The sequence below is a fragment of the Larus michahellis genome, chromosome 2 (assembly GCF_964199755.1).
Source record: "Larus michahellis chromosome 2, bLarMic1.1, whole genome shotgun sequence".
Taxonomy (NCBI): domain Eukaryota; kingdom Metazoa; phylum Chordata; class Aves; order Charadriiformes; family Laridae; genus Larus; species Larus michahellis.
Window position 1 is genome coordinate 1539419 of NC_133897.1, and position 19747 is coordinate 1559165.

The window sequence follows — 19747 nt, forward strand, 5'->3', positions numbered from 1 at the left end:
AAAACATCTGTGATTATGGCCAGGTGGTTGTTTGGCAGACAGCTGTGGAGATTTCAGGTGCTTCGCCTTCCACAGCTGTTCTACTGCAAGTTGCTGCTCCCACAGCTCTGCCAGCGGTTCACGTTAACTCCCTAATCCACGAACAGGGGCAAGATCTAGTTAACATCGCTGTTAATGACCTGGATGAAGGAGCAGAGCGCTCACCAAGTTTGTAGATCATACCAGAGGTGGGAGAGCACAGTTGCCATTCAGAGACGCTTTGGCAGGTTGGGAAGAAGGACTGAGGGGAACCTCGGGAAGCTCAGCAAAGGCAAACAGGCAAATGCAGAGCCCTGCAGCTGGGATGGAATAAGCCCTTGAAGGCTGGAAAGAGCTTTGCGGCAAAGGACAAGTTGGACATCGGTCAGGCAACGTGGCCTCGCAGAAGAAAGGCCAACTGCGCCCTGGGCTGCACTAGCAAGTGTGGCCAGCCGGGTTGAGGGGAAGGGAGTCTTCCTGCTGTTTGTCCCTTGTGAAACCACAGTCCTGCGTCCAGACTGGGGCTCTGCAGTAGGAGGAGGGCATTGATGTACTGGAGCGCATCCAGCGGAGCCGTCGGAGTGGGGAGCTGTGGTGTATAATGGAGAAGGAGAGGCTCAGGAGACTGAGTATCTGCCCTACAACTACTTTCTGGGAGGAGGTAGAGGAGGTGGAGGAAGATTCTTCTCAGGTACGCAAGGGAAGGACAAGAGGCAATGGACAGATGGGAAACTCTGATAGATCTAAGGAAAAAAGTCTTCATTATGAGGGTGATGAAATGCTGGAATAGGTGCCTGGAGAAGCTGTGGGACCTCACTGCTTGGAGATACACAAGCCCAGACTGGACATAGCTCTGAGCAACCTGCTCTTGATCGCCCTGGCTTGAGCAGGAGTTTGCACTGGAGCCCCCCCAGAGCTCCCTTTCACACGGGGGTTCTGTGATGTCTGAAGGTCACTGCTCAAAGAAGGACTAACCCCAGCGTTAGGCTCGGAGCCCTGTCGGGTTGGCTCATCCAGCCTGGCCTTGAACACCTCCAGGGATGGGGCAGCCACAGCTTCTCTGGGCAACCTGTTCCAGTGCCTCACCACCCTTACAGTAAAGAATTTTTTCCTGATATCCAATCTAAATCTACCCTCTTTCTGTTTGAGGCCGTTACCCTATGTCCTACCATCACACTCCCTGATCCAGAGTCCCTCCCCATCCTTCCTGTAGGCCCCCTTGTAGGGGCTGGAAGGGGCTCTAACGTCTCCTCAGAGCCTTCTCTTCTCCAGGCTGAACACCCACAACTCTCTCAGCCTGTCCTCATAGCAGAAGTGCTCCAGCCCTCTGGTCATCTTCGTGGCCCTCCTCTGGCCCCGCTCCAACAGTTCCGTGTCCTTCTTGTGCTGAGGACTCCAGAGCTGGACGCAGGACGCCAGGTGGGATCTTACCAGAGTGGAGCAGAGGGGCAGAATCCCCTCCCTCGCCCTGCTGGCCACTCTTCTCCTCATGCAGCCCAGGATGCCGCTGGCTTTCTGGGCTGCAAGGGCGCCTACTGGTCAGGTCTTCACCGTGGACCGTGGAGATCAGACCATCAGCAGCATTGCTTTCGGCCTTCCCCACAGCTTCTGGATACGGAGGCTTCCCAATCAGGCGCGGCACCGGGCACTGCTTGTTCCGGCGTATCTGACAGTAGCCTGGTCCTAGGAATGAACCTTCAACCGGAGAATCATCGCTTCTGAAGCCTGAGCTGCTCCACCAGTGCTGGTGAGGCAAAACCAGCGCATCCCGTTGTTGCTCCTGTAACGCGCTGGCTGTTTAGATTCAGTGCCTCTAAATGAGTTAAGTTGTATAAAAGATTATTGTTCTAACTCCTTAAAACTGACAGGCGGTTGCACAGGGAAATCCACCTCGGGGTGACCATGTCATACGAATTTAAAGTGTTTTCCTTAGGTTTCTGGACACGCTCAGTCATCAACATCACAATCATTGAGTGGAAAAATCATTCTTCCTCGGTCACCTGTTCAACTCATTCTGCTTTGTTTATCACATATACTCGATTTTTTTATTTTAATTTACGTCTGTCTCGGCCTCAGTCGGGGCAGGATGATTGCAGTGTGTATCTCCCCCAGGCTTTTGTTTTCAGCGGATCATTTGTGACAAGCAGGTGCTACGTGTCGTTTAGAAGGACCAAAACTGATTGCTGATTGTGAGAGAAAAGGGGATGTGCTGAGTCTCCAGATTGTGCCTTTTGTTGGGCATTTTCACCTCCGATGTATTACGACATGGTTTTATTATTCCTTTTTCTCTTCCCTCCCCTTGCAAAATGAAAGGATAATAATAATTAGATGTTGTATTTTTGTCAGACTAATAAAATAGCAAATCCGTCAAGCTTTGCTTCGGATTTCATTGTTCTTTTTCAGCCTTTTGTTGTTCAGTCTTTAGCTGTTGCTTGCCCCCTCCATGGCCTTTGATGATTCAGGCGAATCTCTAACGAAACGGGCAGAGTATTGCAGGAAAACAATCCCAAGAATATTTATTCTGGCAATACTATAAGAAAAGTTCATCTATTAATGGGAAAATATGTCAGAAATGTAAGGCCTGATAGATTGTCGCGCATCAGGCAGCTAAAAGACAGAAGTTATATCGTCAGAAAGCCCGGGAAATTCAGGTCTCTGGTTCATTTTGGTGCTGAGAATTCCAGTTTGTTGGTCGATATCTCTGTGACAGCAGTCTCGCTTTTCCCACCAGTTCAATTCTGATACATTTTTAATCACTTTCGAGAACCTCCGGAGCTAAACCCAATATTTTAAACTCTCTCAAACCGCAGTTTCTCAACTTTCAAGTAGTTTGAAGTCTTTGTTGTGGGGTAGCTGCTGCAATCATCTGGAGATTGTAGTAGCAAAAAGATAAATATCGCATAGCTGGTTTGGTGTCTCATTGCCACTATTAAAGGTGCATTGAGGACCAATGAAGTTAATGACAGATATTTGAAATAGTTTAAATCTTAAGGAGGAAAATGGGGTGATTAGTATGGGGTTTAGGTCAGGAAAGCTGCCGTGTGAATACAATGAATGTCGCATTTTTGTGTGGGCCGCAGAATAGTTGAGACCTGGCTGTACTTAATGTTTTTAGCCCTACTGACTTTCAGGTGACGGAGAGTAGTCCAGGTGAGCTCCTGCAAGAACTTCCCTTCTTTTTCTCCCAGGACTTTTAGTTATCCCTTTCCGAGGGAGAAAGACCGATTATCGCTTGTGTTGGGGAAATCCATCAAACAGTTCCTATGAGAGCTAAAGCCCTCTTGCATTGCAGCTGTGTCTCCTGTCCTGCGGAGGTTGGATTAACCTGCAGTGGGCTCATTTTCCATGACCCATCCATGTTTTTGAGCTCTTCTGTCTAAAAGCCTAGTTAAAAAAAACCAACCACAACGTTCCTTGCTCGTGTCTTAACCACAGTTACCCGCTGCTGAAGCTGCCGCTGCCTGGAACGGGACCTGTGGAGTACAGCACCCCCGTGAAGGATTACTCCCCACCCTCTCCGGACGCGGCTCTGCAGCAAGGGGATCTCGGCGAGCGTCCCGACTGGGTGAGTCCTGGGTTTGTCGGGGGGAGATGAGATGGTGAAACACTCCCCGCTGCGTTACTTACGCTTTACAACGGGAAATATTTCTGGTGACATGTTGCTTCGTGTAATTGCTGAGTTTAGGCTGTGTTTGTCTTGTATTACTCTATCAGAAAAACAGATAGTAGGCATTTGGAAGAGCTGGAAGCTCTGAAATGGTGTTTAAGAGCCTATTTTTCAAGGCTAACTTTATCTAAGGCAAGTAGTACACTTTTTAAAGCATTATTAAGTTTTAAATAAGTTTAATGATGGGTTCTGGGAGGACAGGCCTCCTACTGACACGCACGGCTCCACGTACCTGCCCTTGGCCTCCTCTGAAGGGTGAGAATAGGATTTAGTCAGCCTTTACTGCTCTAACTGTCTGTGGCGATGCTACCAGTAATTCCGATGGCGATTATGGTGCTGTCAGCCTCTCCGAAGGGATCTGGATTCTGGCTGTCAACCAGCTTATCTTTCGAAGACCACTAACTAGCTGTCAGAATGGGAATGTCTGGCCTGGAGGTGGAAGGCAGACTGTCCGGCTACTCAGCGCTTGCAATTTTCTCTCCTTTGGCTTTAAAATATCGCGTCTAGCAGGGTTTTTTTTTTCTGATGACGTAGGTAGTCTAGGCTTCACCTCCAAGACATAGGCTTTTTTCTTAAAGTCACAATCAAGAGTTTTTCATTTGAATTTGAATTTCCACAGCCAGAGACTGTGGAGCTAGCTACTATAGTGTGGTCTAGGGAATGTAGGGATGCTTGAAGAACCTGGTGAATTGAGTATAATCTAAAAGTGGGGTTTGGTTTTGTTTGTTCGTTTGTTTTTATTTGGCTGGTATGTATCATGCAGGTAAACTAGACTTATAACCTTATGTTAAGGGTAAGGAATTGACTTTCTTTTTGCATGAGCAAACTGCAGCCCTGATGCTTTCCAAGAAGGCTGATAAACTGGTCCAGGAAATCAGGAAAAAATTCTAAAATGATGCTTTGTAGCCTGCATTGTTCTTTTTCATTGTAGGGTCTCTCTTAAGTACAAGTTACCTGTTGGCTTAATGCTTTTGATGCCTCCAGCTCTCTCGTCCATGTGTGTTCTTCTCACTGTGATTGAAATAATTTGCAGCCTTCTACACTCCCTGGTGCTGCTGACAGCTTTGTGCACTACACTGTTCACTCGGGCTGCTGCTGGCTGATTAAATCTTCCCTTCTGCTTTGTTGCCTCGTTCAGCTAATAAAGCACAAAAGTTCTGGCTGCCGCGGCCTGTCAGCGTGGAATGCCCAGAGCAGGGTCAGCAGCCTGGGCGCGGAGACCAGGAAGATTTAAATGGCACACAGCAGAACCGGCACAGGTCGGGGGAACCACAGCGTCGTGAGAGGCAGTGGGTCCCTGCTCCTGCCTTTCATTCCAGTACCAAATTCAGCCGGAGCTGGGAGCCTCTGCCTCACAAAGAAACGCAATAGACTGTGCCAAAATGGTCAGTGGCATTTTGCCTCTTTGAGAAACAGACTCTTTTTGTTCTTGCTGGGTTAGTACTGTCATGTTTCACCTCTCGTTTGGGAGAGGAAAATATAGTCTGGCAAACCCCTTCCTGAAAAGTTGCCAAGCTGTGGTCTAATTCTGCTGAGCAGCTTCCCACTCACCGTGTGTTTTCATTCTCCCTCTGATTTTCCCCACAGTATGTTGGTGCTCCTGTGGCCTACATTCAGCAGATCTTTGTGAAAGCTACCGTCTCCCCATGGCAGAAGAACTTCCTGGCTGTTGATGTGTTCCGTTCGCCCCTCTCCCGCGTCTTCCAGCTAGTGGAGGAGATTAGAAACCATGCCCTGAGAGACAGGTAATGACTGTTCATTAAAGCTTGTGTAGAAGGTGGGCTGACCCAGTGTTGCACACACCCATCTTCTAAATTACTGCCTCCTAAGTCTGATTATTAGCTTGGAATTTGGAAGATTCTCAAAATTAAAAGAAAACGAGAGATCACTGTTAACAAGTGACATCGTATCCATCCTGCGCGTGCAGCGGTTTAGCTTTTGTGCTGGAGAACTTGCCTGTCCCCTAGTCACTGGGAATTGTCAGGAACCTTCCAGGCAGAGTCCTAGGCAGAGGACCGTTACAGCAGATAGCGGCGTCATATAATCCCTTCATAAGCGTGCAAGCTTCGTATTAAAGAAAGTTCATTTGACCGCACCATGGCTATTGTTGAAGCTCTTCTAGAATTTCTCGTGGTCAGGAACCTTCTGCTGACTTTCCACTTTGGACCAGTTTATACCTGCTTGTTTTTGTCCTGACACGCTCTCTGTACAAAAAGAGCTTTCCTCTGCTTCCAGATATTTACAGGGAGAACTTGTATTCCCTACCCCAAATCCTTGTTTGTTAAGCTGAACATTATGAAACTCTTGGCTTACTCTGCTAAGACGGCTCTGTATTCAGTTTGTCATCCGCGTTGCTCCTCTTGGCACTGGTGTTAGTGTATCATTCCTGAACGTGGGAGATTAGAACTGTACACAGTATTCTCAGAGAAGTCTCATTTGTGTGCTATTTTCCATGGAAATGCCTTTCCTGACATGTAATGAGATCGCAGGTCCCTTTTTCGTGGCCAGCCACATCAATTTTACACATTACGAAGTGACTGATCAGCAACGCCACGTCCCTCTCTGTCATTTCCACCTGATGAACTCCCATGTTGTAGCAGAGGCTCTCGTTGGTCCCCAGGTGCGTGGTCTTGCACTTTGTACTGTTAATAGAAGGGTGATTGAATTCATTACAGCCCTCCCATCATCCATTTCGGATATTCCGTTCCTTTTCTGTATTAACGGTGTTTCTGTATTTTGTGTCATTGGCAGACGGTCCCTATATCTTATTCCAATGTTATAAATAAAAATATATAATAATCCTGGTCCTCCGAACTGTCTGTGAGAAATTCCACTTTGTTTTCCTCAATACCGGTGGTTCCCCTTTCAGCAGCCCCATGACCATTTTCCTGTTAACCTCCTTCTTTACTGCGTGGCGGTTTTTGTGCTAACTTCGGTCTTTTCCTGTGCATTTTCTGTGTGGTACGGCATCAAAAACTTTACTGGGGCCCACGTAGATGAGATCTGCTGTGCTTTCCCCATCCAAGAAGTCAGGCATTTTTAAAAAAAGAGTGCTCAGATTAGTTTGGCATATTCTCTCTTTGTAAATCAAAAATACATTTTATTAACTTGCCTCTGCTTTTTTTTTTTAAATAAGTTTTTGTCTAAGGACAGAAATGCTTTCCTTGTTGTCTGTCTGTGTTCAGTGAGAATAATGCTGCTGAGAACAGGCCAAGTGTGGTGAAAAATGGTGAGATTAGTGTCTTTGATCATCTCCTAGCTTGTCGGCCAGGAGCTTTCTTCATTCCTTGTCCTCTGACTCACACGGGTAGGGAAGATTTACTGCTTGTTCATACTTCCTTGACAGCATCCTTCATTGCTTCATTTTTGAGAGTGTCCACTTCACTGTTCTACCTGATGATTTGTCCTTTTTTGGTTTTTAAAACCATTCCTTGCAAGCTTGCTGCCTGCTCGCTCTCTGGTAATATTTTAGAAATGCCATTTATGCCGTTAAATATGTTGCTGTTTCCTACCAACTGACAAAGCCTTGGCGCTGGCATTCTTTCTGTGTTTTCAGTTCCTCTCCTCCTGTATCATACGTGTAACTTTAGATAATAATCGATATATAGTTGCCAATGACAAGTTAGAGACAGCTGGCTCTGTGTTGTCTTCTCATTATCTCCCCTTGGTGTTGCTCTTGATGAACAGTGACGCAGCGTGGAAGCAAAATTCAACTTACATAGCCACTAGATAAACAAAAGACTTAAGCACTTAGACTTAGACCTTGAGATAAGGGCTCCCATTTTGGTGATGGACTCGGGTATTTCAGGAAACATCTAACGTTGAGATAGATTCTAAAATTACCTCAAAAGTCGTTATGAAGTTCCTTGTCGTCAGTATCAAAGTTAAGCACAGGTGATTTTCTTAATGTGAAAAAAGGCGTTCTTTTGTACTAAAGTACAGAAGATTATTGACAACTGGGTAGGAAACGCGAGGTGTTGCTCCAGTTCATGTTTTGTGGTATCGCTCTGCATCCACAACACACTGGTAGGGACATTGTGCGTTCACTTCCCAAATAAGAACGTACATAGGCTTATCTGCAGTGTAGACTGTTATTGTTATATTTCAGAGTTAGCCAAAGCTGAAATAGAGAACAATAGTCGTCTTACCCTTCCTGGAGCTATTATCGGAGGCATCACTGCATCAGTTCCTTTAAATTATCTTTCAGAAAGCTTCTGGTCCTATAAACACAGTATTTTCTTGTGATAAGTGTGAGCTTTCTAGGTGTCCTGCCATATAGCAACAGGATATAGATTCTGGAGGGACTGTTCACAAAGACATAACTCGAATCGTCATTGCTTGGTTCCCATCTTTGCTCTTTGTAGTCACTATTGAAAAACCTGCTCTAGAGAAGGCATTTTACAATAGGACCCTGCCTGATTTCTCTTCTGGAGCCACCTTCTCTGTAATCTGTGAGGCTGAAGCCTTCGTTAAATATACCCTTCCTGTGCGAATCCCACCAGTTGCCCGTGTCACGTTGAGGGAAGCATTCTCTTTTGGATCGGCGGCTCTTCCTTCTCTAGCCAAATAGCGTGCTGACAGGTTTTGTCACTAAACCTTCACAGTCAGATCCTGTTGTGAGCCCAAGTTGAGTCTCACTTGAATTACAAGTTGATAAGGATTATGTAATTGTGTTAAAATGAATTTGGGAACAAAGACAAGTTCCTTTTCATGCCAGCTCCACCTCTATTGAGTTCTGAACCTGTAAGGCGTTTTGTTTTCCATACAATGCAGAGGAATTCTGAAAACACGCTGCACAGTTGCAGATGTTGAACCCTTTGTACATTTTAGAGCAGTCTGTACACCTGAAATAATCCACCTCAGGAAGGCTCATAAAGATTTCTGTAACGTGTCCCACTGCATGTGTGGAAAGAAGTACGCAGAGGAGTTTAAGGTCTTTGAAGAAGAATTCCAGGGAGACAGTTTCTCTGTAGACGGGAGGTATCTTAAATGTGGAACTAAAACTTGTGGCACCTAGGACGGGCGAAGAGTGAAAGCTATATGGGCAGACAGCATGCAGAGAAATGATAATGGGGTTCTGGAGTGTTACACGTGTTACAGTGAGATCCCGGGCTACGGCCTGGGGCTCTTGGTCCATAGTTATTAAGAACAAGAGCAGGAACATGGTGATGCAGGTCCTTGGGGCATTCATCTCAGCAGCTTTGCCTTTTCGCGACATACCTAACGCTGTCTAACCTTTGCTTGCCTTTCAGTTCTGGTGTCAAAAGCTTGGAGGAAGTTTGCCTTCAGGTAACAGATCTTCTGCCTGGCCTCAAGAAGCTGCGGAATCTGCTCCCCGAGCATGGCTGTCTGTTGCTGTCTCCAGGCAACTTCTGGCAGAACGACCGAGAGCGATTCAATGCTGACCCAGATATCATCAAAACCATCCACCAGCATGAACCAAAGACGTTACAAACATCCGCTACTCTCAAAGGTAAGAGGCTGAAGTGCCAAAGAAGCCGTGAGAAATGCCTGCAGCTTGCATCGCTGTATTGTCCTCAGTATCTCCAACATCTAGATTGTCAATGTTTGCGGATTGGGTGGCATTGTGTTACTCACAGCATCTGAAACCGAGCTACCAAATATACGTCATCTCTCATTTCATACCCATATTTGAACTCAGTTCTGGTTTTGTGGAAAGTGAATAATTCCGCTCAGTCAGACTCCTTGCTATAGGTGTAAAAATAGCTGGTAACTAGTCCAAGTCTTTGTTCCTCTTACTCTACGTATGCGCTAACATATCTTTTTCCCTCATGCCATTGTCTGTCTTACTCAAAAGACTGTCTCATTGTCACAGATAAATGAACATTCACCCTGCTCCCTCTTGTGTGTTCGCTGGTTGTTGCTTGCTTATACCTCGAGTTGACACCGGATATCATAAAAGTATTTTTCTCTCTTAATTAAAAAAACAACAACGCTGTGACCATGTCTGGGATCACGTTATTTAGTATTTCCATAAGGCCAGAGGAAACGCTGTTCCTTTGTTTTTAAAGGAATTTTGTAGGTGTCAGGAAGCCATGTCTGAGAGGGGGGGTTGTAACCCTAAAGTAAGTTTGTTTTAAAGGTTGTTTTTTGAGCGTCCAGAATGCGGGCACGCTGTGGTTTGGAGCACGCGGAGCCTCCTTCGAGCACTCATTCACAAACCAGACAGAGGTCCACAATGTCCTGGGAATTCCTGAGAACAGTAGTAGCGTTCATCACGATGCAGAAGTTTTTTAAGGCTGCGTTTTTAGAGCACAAGATTAACAGAAGAGACATTAAATAGTCCTTTGCGGTGCCGAGTCTTCCTGGAACCTGGTTCAGATCCCACACCAACATGCACAAAAAGTCTCGAAGGATTTCTTTGGCTGCGTCCTTAAAGATAATGCCCGTCTCCTCTGTTGAAGGACAAATTGGGTACCCACTTGATGTACCTATAACGCTAACACACACAGCACGGGGAGCCAACAGGAGGAATTAGAGATGTGTGTGCAGTTGGAGGGCTGCAGCTTCCCCCAGCTCACAGGGATGGCGTGGGGTGGTAAAGGACAGGCCGGGAGGGCGAGGAGTTGTCCTTTGTGTGAGGGAGCAGCAGCAACGCGTGGAGCTTTGCTTAGGAACGGGTGGTGAGCTAGCTGAGAGCTTAGGGGTTAGGATTAGAGGGCAGACCTTGCCTGCTACAGACTGCCTGGTCAGGAAGAAGAAGATGAGGACAGACGACTTCCCTGTAGGAAGGAAGATTTTTCTGGTTTTTAAAGGGAATTTCTCATGTTTTAATTTGTGCCCGTTGCCTCTTGTCCTGTCACTGGGCACCACTGAGAAGAGATAGTTCATCTTTACTCCCCTGCATCGGGTATTTATACGCACTGAGAATGTCTCACCAGAGCACCAAAAGTGCTTCTTGTAAGACCGGTAGTTCTCACCCAGCGTTCTTCCCAATGAACACCTCTTGTGTCCCATCTTTTGTGTTTCTTTTGCTGTTATCCTAATGTTTCCGTTCACGCTGTGTTTTTGCAGATCTGTTGTTTGGGCTCCCTGGGAAGTACAGCGGGGTGAACCTCTACAATAGGAAGCGCGTGGTGTCGTACACTGTTACACTGGGTCTCCGGCGGTATGATTCCAGGTAAGGAGCTTTAGCTGTGCTGTTTCTGTGTCCGGGATCCCTTGGTCAATTCTTGAAAAGTTTGCTGTTTTCTCTACTCTGATTATTGTTATGTTTTTCTTTAATCTCCGTTGTCTTCTGTTTTAAGAGTATTTTAGGATCTTTTGAACCTTCTATAGAAAAACGGGGTGCTTTTTTGGGGGAGAAAACTTGACGTGTTTTAAGGAAATACTGATAAAATACTACCAGTTCTCAGTTTCTCTTTAAGAAAGTATATATAATACCCAAAGCTGCCAGTGGGAGTTCCTCTGATGATGGCTTCATCTGCACACCGAGCTGTCACTGTTGCAGCCAAGGCCCAGTAGGTCTGTTTTGACCCAGTTCCCAGTACACAGAGTAGTTTGCTTTCCAGTAAGCACTAACTCAGCTGGTACAAACTGTGAAGCCCCTTTGGCGGTGTTGGCAAAGCTGGCTGGAATGGAGTGGATCTGAGGACTAAACGCTCTGCTCAGCGCCGCACAGAATTCCCCGAGGAATGCCTAGGACAGAATTGGCAGTGCAGTAGTGGAAACTTGCTCTGCTGCTGCCCATGCAAGAACCCATCAGCCTCGAGGACTGTCATTTAGCACCTTTCATCAGCCATACTTACGTAAAATTCAGGCAGTGTTTGAGGCTACAGCATGTTCTGTTCCCTGGGGACAAGATTTTGGATGATGAGCCCTTGCTTTAAATAGTTTTGCTGAGTCTTCACAGTTATCTTGGAATCTTCATAGAAATCACGGTCTGTAAGATTGCCGCAGTACGGATGTGGTAAACGTAGTTTAGGCCACAGCGGAACAGACTTTAGCAGTCAGGCCTGGAGAGAACTGTGTGAATCTACAGAGCTTCTTCCTGCTCGATTTATGCCCACCGAGCTCCTCCTCGGAATTGCGTGCTGGTTGTTGGGTTACAGTGACATCCTCCTGCTTGCTTTTCATCTCAGGTTCCTCAGCAGCCTCCGCTCTCGCCTCAAGCTGCTGCATCCCAGCCCCAACTGCACGCTGCGAGAGGAGAACATCGTTCACGTCCACTTCAAGGAGGAGATTGGCATCGCCGAGCTGATACCCCTTGTCACCACCTACATTATACTCTTCGCTTACATCTACTTCTCCACACGTAGGTTTGTGGGGTGGAGAGCCTTCAGGGGCGAACGAGCAAATAAGCCACCTGCCAGCTGAATATCTGTAAGGGATCGGTGGTGCCGTGCCCTTGCCCTGGTTACAGATAAGAGACTCCTATCCATAGCACTGCAGTTCCATCCTGTTTCAGCAGGAAAGGTGGCATTGAAATTTTGCACCGAACTGTTATGTAGAGAATTTAGTAGTCCTGCTTATCTGATTTCTGCTGATTTGTCCCTCTTAGCCAGCGTGGTGGCGTTCCTTGGGATATCTTCAGAGGTGTTTTCTGTCTTAGGCAGTTTTAAATGCCACAATAATGACATTTTTTCCAGTATAGAGAGACTAACTCCGTGTCAGACAGATCAAATACATGTTCTGAGCGGGTGGTTTTAGATCTTGCTAGCTACATTTAAGTTCCTTTTTTGTGCCTCAACAGCGCTCCACTGGAACTAGCTTGAGCTGCAAGCCGTGCGTTATCCTTTGTCCTACCCTTGTCACTGGGAGGGTCTGGGAGCTGCATTTCAGACACCGAGGCTGAACTACCGCTACTTCTGGGTTGCAGGGTATTAAGCTACCTGCTGAAATAAATCAGGACGAGCATCCCTTCTTGGTTTTTTATTAATATGTCATTTTCTTTCGCTTGGTAACCAAGACTTTGCATACTGTTTTTCAGGGAAGATTGACATGGTGAAATCGAAATGGGGCCTGGCACTGGCAGCGGTCGTGACGGTGCTCAGCTCTCTGCTCATGTCCGTCGGGCTGTGCACGCTCTTTGGTTTGACGCCTACTCTTAATGGAGGGTATGTTTCCAGCACCAAACCTCTTCCTAAAGAAGGGTAAAGGGAGGTGAAATAGTTTGAAAACTGCTGTTAAATGCTTAGTCTGTAAGATCTAGTATTTTTCAAATAAGCTTACGTGATATTATTTTACACACTGCTGTGCAAAATTATGATCAGATCTCCCCCTGGGCAGAAGGGCTGTGTGTTTCTCTGCCGGCCAGCAAATAGACCTGATCCCAGTCTTCCTGGAGATGCCTTATTGCTTACCAGTTGGCTCGTTCTGCCTAAAGCAGAAGGAATTGTTGGGACGACGTCTTACTCGTAACTTGATTTCCTGGCAGCTAGGTAGGCTCTCACATACCTCCCTCCTGCAGTGACTTGTCATAGCATCCAAAAGAGCTTGTTGCCTTTTCTCTGGCTGATGGAGGCTCCTTACATTTTACTCAGAAAAATCTTTGAAGGTGACGGAACTGACCTGCGGTATTTTTGCCTGGGAGGCTACCTGGGTGATTTTGCACCCACAACTGATAGTTGTCGGCTCTTCTTTTAACTGGGGTTCCTGTGCATGTTAGAGTTGGCGTATGGGACTTGTGACGTGGTTACTACCACACGTTATATTTGTGTCAAGCTGAAAACCCCTGAGGAAGCTCTAACTGGCACCTCACCTACCCGAGTTCTACACACTGTTCATTTCTCGTTAATTAAAGTTCATTTCAGAATCTTTTCTTTTGATTTTCAGATCCCTTTCCTAAGTATTTAAGGAAACATCCGTCATTTTTCTTCCCATCTCCCCCTCGCAGCTGTACACTGCAGGAACAATGAAGAGTCTCACCCATGAGGGATACTCCTCAAGGCTGGTGATAGTTTACCAGGAGCCAGACCTAGATGGAGGGATTCCTCTCTAGAAGCTTAAAAGAGCTATGAATAATTGACTTCAGAAATTGAAATATGTGTTGTTTCTGGTTTTACTGCTGTGGGGCCTAGGAACCTTGATTGTGGATCAAGGCCGTGTTATCCTGTGAACTGTTCAAATAAAACAGACCGGATCCACTGGGAGTTTATAATTTTAATGCAAGAAAAAAGGCAATATTTGGATGCAGATACATGGGGAATCCAAGAGAACCGCTTTGGTTAGTGCAATGACCAAGGGCTTTGTATAATATCAGTCCTACCTTTGTCACACAGAAGGGCTAAACTAATCGAGTTATTCCTCCTACAGGGTAGAAAGAGTTAATTGAGTCCTTATTTCTAAAAATACTTTTCCAGCAAAATTTCTTTGCCTCAAAATGATTGCACAGACAGCTTCCTTTGGGGTTGAAACTTAATTCTTGCAATACTTTATAAATGATGTCTAATTGGATGGAAGACCCTTGGATTCTGCGGTGATGGGGTCTGATGACATTGAGGTTTTTTTAACTTTTGGTGAGTGACCTTCTCCTGATTCCCCAGGGTCTGGCAGAGCACTTTCCCTCCAGTTACCTGATGCCTGACCGGAGACAGTGTGTTCTTGGTGTGTCATATACCAGTGGCAACGTGGCAGGAGTTGGCCAGCTTAGGGTTAAACGTTGATCTGGGTTCCAGCCTTTTTTATCTGTTTTGTTTATAGCAGAGCCTTTCAGATGTGGGTGTGCATGTTTTTAATGGTACCTGTACTTATGATAAGCCTTTTTCCCTCACTGGTTTTTGTAAGGCGTTGAAATATAGCTTGGTGATTAGAGATCGGTGTTTGCTTACTGCAGATATGATGTATAAACTGGCCCTTGGTCATTATCAAGCATCTTTAAAATTAAGTAAAATAATTACAAGTGAGGTAGACAGTCTTATTTTATGGAAAAGAAAACCAAGTGGAGATAGGTGACATGATCTGTGCAGGATTTAAGAAAGAATAAACAGTGGAGTTGAGGAAAATGCCTGGAGTTCACTGGGCGTGGGATTCCTGGGAGCTGGTGGACTGGGAGAGTCCCTAGATGAGTCCAGATCACAACCCACCAGCCCATCTCAGCTAGGTTAGAGGAATCACGGTCTGAAATGATGAATTACTTCGCCTTGTTGCCTATAAAAAAGGCCTAAACCGACTAGCTGAAATGTGAACATTTGCATTTTAGATCAGAGAAGCTGGTGTGATAAATTCTTCCATCCTCTAAGCGTTTTGGCTAAGCCAGAGGTTGTCTCTGCTCACAAATACGTGGAGCCAGAGAAGATCTGTTTTCTTTACGAGTTAACAGTAGTGGTTCTGCTGGCGTTGGGGGCTGGATCATGCTATGATGCAGCACCTTCTGGCATCAAAGCGATAAGTGGAGTGTAAATATTTCAGTCCATGCGCACGATACGGCATCTCCCCTTGCTCTTCCTCTTCCTCTTGGAAGCTCTTTCTCGGTGCTTGGCGCTGTATGGGGGAAAATATAACGAGGATTTCTTGCCATTTTCCTTACTCTGAGTGGAGACAAATGAACTCAGGGTTTGGACAGCTTGTGTTTGTCCCGCGCGGAGTCGCATTGCTCTTCAAGAAAACCTAATGTCTCGTTGCTTTTAAACTGCTGGTCGTTTAACGTGAAAACTGCGGACTCTTCAGGGACTATTGAAACTCATACCCTGGGACTATTAGTTAATTATCTCCTGCAGTAGAAGCTGTGGTTTAAGTAGGACGTAGTTGATGAGAGAATTATGAGTTTTCTTTTCCGTATTTGTGCTGGCTTCTGAAGGCTCACTGCAGCTTATCTGGAAATGGTGCTAGACCCCCTGCGTATCTTGCAGGACTGGGCATAAGGTCAGGACTCCGCAAGGACTCTGCAAGAGCGTACCCTTGCAGATAACACGCTCTGCAGGAGGGTGCTGTGCTGTGCCGGGCGGCAGAGCTCGCCTCCTGTTTGCTGCATTCTCTTTATTTAGAGATTTCCATCCCTGAGGGTTACAAAGAGCTTTTCTCACATCTGTCTCCTGTCCTAAAGTACTGCTCGGAGGAGAGACTGAAAGACTGAACTGAAAATGCTTTAGGTAAAGGCAGGACTGAGTTGTACTTTCTAGATTTTGGGTTCTTTGACATTAACAGGAAGTTGCCCATCAGAGGCTTATATGTTTTTGTTTGTTTGTTTTTGAAATTCACTTCCTGCACAGGTTTTGGACAGGAGGTGAATGAACGAGTGTGTTGCACAATTGTTAGAGCTAAAATTTGGTTAGGATACTTGGAGGAGGGTGCGTGGAGTTTGTTTTTTGGTTTGGGGGGATGTTTGTAGTCTTGCTTTCAATGGAGCTGTTGCTGTTTCAGCTTGCCGTTTGTTCAGAGAATCACTCGCAATGAAATAGCTGAGTTAGCAGTGGTTCCAGACAGGCGTTTTTCCCCACCTGAGCTTGTAAGGTACGGGCTGCTAACAGCTCTGTGTGTGCTGAAGCCCGTGTCAGATGGCCACGGGCAATCAAAAGCAGCATTTGGGAAGATGGTCCTTGGGCGGTATGGCAGGCCGTGGCAGAAGGCAGGAGGTGTTCTTCTGAAACCCTGTTGTTTACCTGTCTTGGCTGTTAGTGATTAGCCGGGGGGGTCTGTGTGCATGCACGTACATTCTCCTTTTGGATCCGCACATACCAGCACAGCACAAATCCATTACCCTCCACAATGAAAGCTTTAGTATTTTTGCTTAAGTTTAGCTGGAGGGAAATGAAGAGATTTACTATGTACCGTGTTCCGGCACGGAACAGCTTTTTCTCTCTGATCCGGACTGCAAGTAGTTCAAAAGAGAGAAAAAAGTGTAGGGGTAAGAAGAGTTGAATAAAGTCACGGTGGCGACCTTGGGTAGTCTTACTCTGCTGTGTGCATGTATTCTGAAGGGCAAATCCGTTTCAGTGTATTTTCTTTACTCCTGTGCTCTTCACTTGAGAATGGTTTTTCTTGAAGTTGTGTTTAATGTAATGCTTAGCTGTGATTTATCAGGATTTTCACTGTTGATGGTGGGACGTGCTCCCTACCCTCTTGTTGTAATGCGCTCCCGCTGACTAATTATTCCCGAGTCTATTGCACTGTTGTTCGAAGTCCATCTTTTTGATTTGCACCTCTTTGTACTAGATGCTGGAGAGACTCTTCAAGGGGCACTATCCCAGCCTTGGGAAGAATTAAGACTAATTTAGTGATGGTCTACGATGGCCATTTTCCAGAAAAACATGCAAAAGTGTTAATATCCATCCAAAGCAGATGAAATACAGAACACTTACCTCATCATAGAGTAATACTGTGCGAGAAGGGATTTGGCTGAGGGCACTGGATAGTGTTTTCTGGCCTTGACTCTAGGATACCTATTTGCTGCTTAACTTGCATTCTTCCCTTCTGTTTCACCAAGGATCTCATTCTAAGTTGTGGTTCTGTTTCCTCTAGAGAGATATTTCCATACTTGGTTGTAGTCATTGGCCTAGAGAACGTGTTGGTTCTCACCAAGTCAGTCGTCTCTACGCCCGTTGACCTGGAAGTGAAGCTACGCATTGCCCAAGGTACGCAGCCTGCTCTGGAAAAACGTCGAGAGAGGGAAAATTAGGGTAACCGAAGGACTGGGAGGTGGGGAATAATCTTCATTCTGGTCTGCGAAGGAAACAAGAACTGTGTGTGTTGAAAGTGAATGCAGAATTGTATTCTCTTAGTCGTTTTGTACTGGTTTTGATAATTCCAAGAATTAATATAAACCTGTAATTGCGGGCACTGCTTTTTAAGGTGGTTGTCTGAAGCACTGACTAAACAAGTTTAAAAAAGTGTTAGTAAGTGAGAGCTATATCTCCTGGTATAGATATTTAGCACCTTGTCCTCTCGTGTCATGAATATCGTTAAGTGCAGTCCACAGGTCATAGGAAGTTCTGCTGAGTCTGTGACAAAATTATCTTCTCTATTATAGATACACTCCGTAACTGCATAACGATTTGAGCGTGCTCAAACCACGGATAAATGGAGTTTGCGAACTTAAAAGATGTTTCTAAACATGAGGGAAGAGAGATTCTAGAGTGATGCCTAGGAAAATCTACCTAGTTTTAAAAATACAAGTGGTTTGTATCCTAGATCGAAAACAGGACTCAAAAACTCAATGGTCCTTGACACTTCTGAATCTCTGTATCGCCCTGTGCAGCACGCTCCGACTGCTCAAATCAGTTTGTGAGCTGAGGGGGTCATCCGAGCTCCCTTTGTAGTTAATGATAATGCCGCTAATAAAGACATTGGGAGTCTACAGTCCGATTCTTTGACTTAGATATTCAAAATAGGTCAGATGAATTTTAGTCTGAAAGTGCCTTTTTTGCCTGTTGTCTATAGACGCCTAAGTTTAAAGAAGGGAAATCCAGGTTGGTTTTGCTATGCCCACCCCCGAACACTCTCCTTTTACCTGTCTTGCATGTTCTTGCTCCAGGCTTGAGCAATGAGAGCTGGTCCATTATGAAGAACATGGCCACAGAGCTTGGGATCATCTTGATCGGGTATTTCACCCTTGTCCCGGCCATCCAGGTGAGTATGGTCGATCGGTTTGAGTTTTCAGCAACGCAGTGTGCAATATTCTGCTCCCCTCTCTGGCTGATTGGATTAAGAGTCAGTTAGTGGGAAATACAGACATTCATACAATGTGGATCCCTCTGGGAGCGAGCCTTCTGGCCAGCAGCTGCCCCTGGATCCCCAGTCTGCCCAGTTGCGCTCCTTCGAGTAGCTGGGCTTACGCATTCAGTTCATCCAGTAGTTGGCCCTGGATTCCTTGCTCTCCCCAGTTACACAAACACACGTGTGCAAGTGGGTGTCTCGATCACCCCACAGTCCCTCTGGCAGGTCGTCTGGATCCCCCGGTCTGTCTGGTAACCAGCTCCTCCAGCTCTCCTGGCTCCCCAGCCTCTCACCCTGCTCACCAGCTGGTACTCCCTGGTGATCACACACTGACACCCATACTCTGACTCGCTCCAGTTGCTGGTGACGCAGACACATGGGCTCCTGCGCCCCACGGTCCCCATTCCAGTTGCTGGCGCTTAGACCCTGCTCATTCCAGTTGCTGGCACCACAGACATAGTGAGAGCCTCTCTCATTGATTCGTCGTGATGGCTCTCACCCCCAGACCATGGGGCTGATCACTTTGCTGCAGGAGCCGGAGCAGGGGCTCGTTTCCCCCCCCGACCATCCGTCTGTGCTCCTTGTGTTTGTGGAAATGAGCTTCCTATCACAGAACTTAACACTGCCCCGTGCCTTTGCTGTGGGGTTACCTTTATTCCAACCTAAAAGTGCCCTTTTGTGAACTGGCTAATCCACTTTATAAGTGGAGAGAAGGAAAAAAAAAAGTCTCTAGTGCAGGATGGCTGCTCAGAGAATTAGGGTGGACAGTCTGTTTGGGGCTCTTCCACCAGATTGATGAATCTGTAGGTTTTTACAGCCACGGATATCACTGCCTCTGGTAGATGGATGGGTAAGTTGAAAGCTGAAGGTAGAACGACCTGTCAGGGGTCATGCTGTTGGGTCTGTGTAGCGCTGAAAATAGCATCTTCCACCTCGCAGTGTGGTACTTTCTCTGCTGCACGGTCTCCTTTTCAGGAGGACTGTGCTTGCTGAGTTGTATTGGGAAGCTGACAGCGTTTGATTTCTGATCCTTGACCACGCGGGGCTTGTTCCTGGCGAGCTACATGAACAGAAGTGCTGCCTAGACAAATCCTCGTCACCGGTTCCGTAGCACCTCTGCAGCCAGACTTCAGGGAGGTGTCGGCCTGCTGTCTGCGGAAATTTCTAGCAGGCGCTAGAAGGCAGGAGCACCCCAACATCTACATCGTTGGAGGCTGCTCCGGGCCCTCGCTCGGTGCTCGCTGGCCACGTGTGACCTGCGTGAAGAAGGGTGGGCTGTGTCTATCCTTACTTCAACACTGGGGACTCACCAGCACAGACTGCAGATAAAGCGTATTATAATCTAAGAAGATTAAACGTACAGGTTGGACTGGAGCATTGCAGGCTGAACTTGCCAGTTCCTGAGCTTCTCTCTCAGTACCCAAGAGGACAGCAAGAGAGGAGCTACGG

At 46.4% G+C, this 19747-nt stretch overlaps 1 protein-coding gene across 1 annotated transcript in view; it reads left to right on the plus strand.

Annotated features, from left to right (window-relative positions):
- The window catches only part of SCAP (SREBF chaperone), a 67259-nt gene that overhangs the window by 30977 nt on the left and 16535 nt on the right, over window positions 1-19747 (plus strand). Inside the window, exons 3-10 of the mRNA XM_074573848.1 lie at window positions 3454-3583; window positions 5273-5430; window positions 8938-9158; window positions 10721-10826; window positions 11788-11960; window positions 12636-12762; window positions 17105-17217; window positions 18117-18211. Of these exons, the coding sequence (XP_074429949.1) occupies window positions 3454-3583; window positions 5273-5430; window positions 8938-9158; window positions 10721-10826; window positions 11788-11960; window positions 12636-12762; window positions 17105-17217; window positions 18117-18211 (1123 nt within the window). The remainder of the gene's footprint in view (window positions 1-3453; window positions 3584-5272; window positions 5431-8937; window positions 9159-10720; window positions 10827-11787; window positions 11961-12635; window positions 12763-17104; window positions 17218-18116; window positions 18212-19747) is intronic.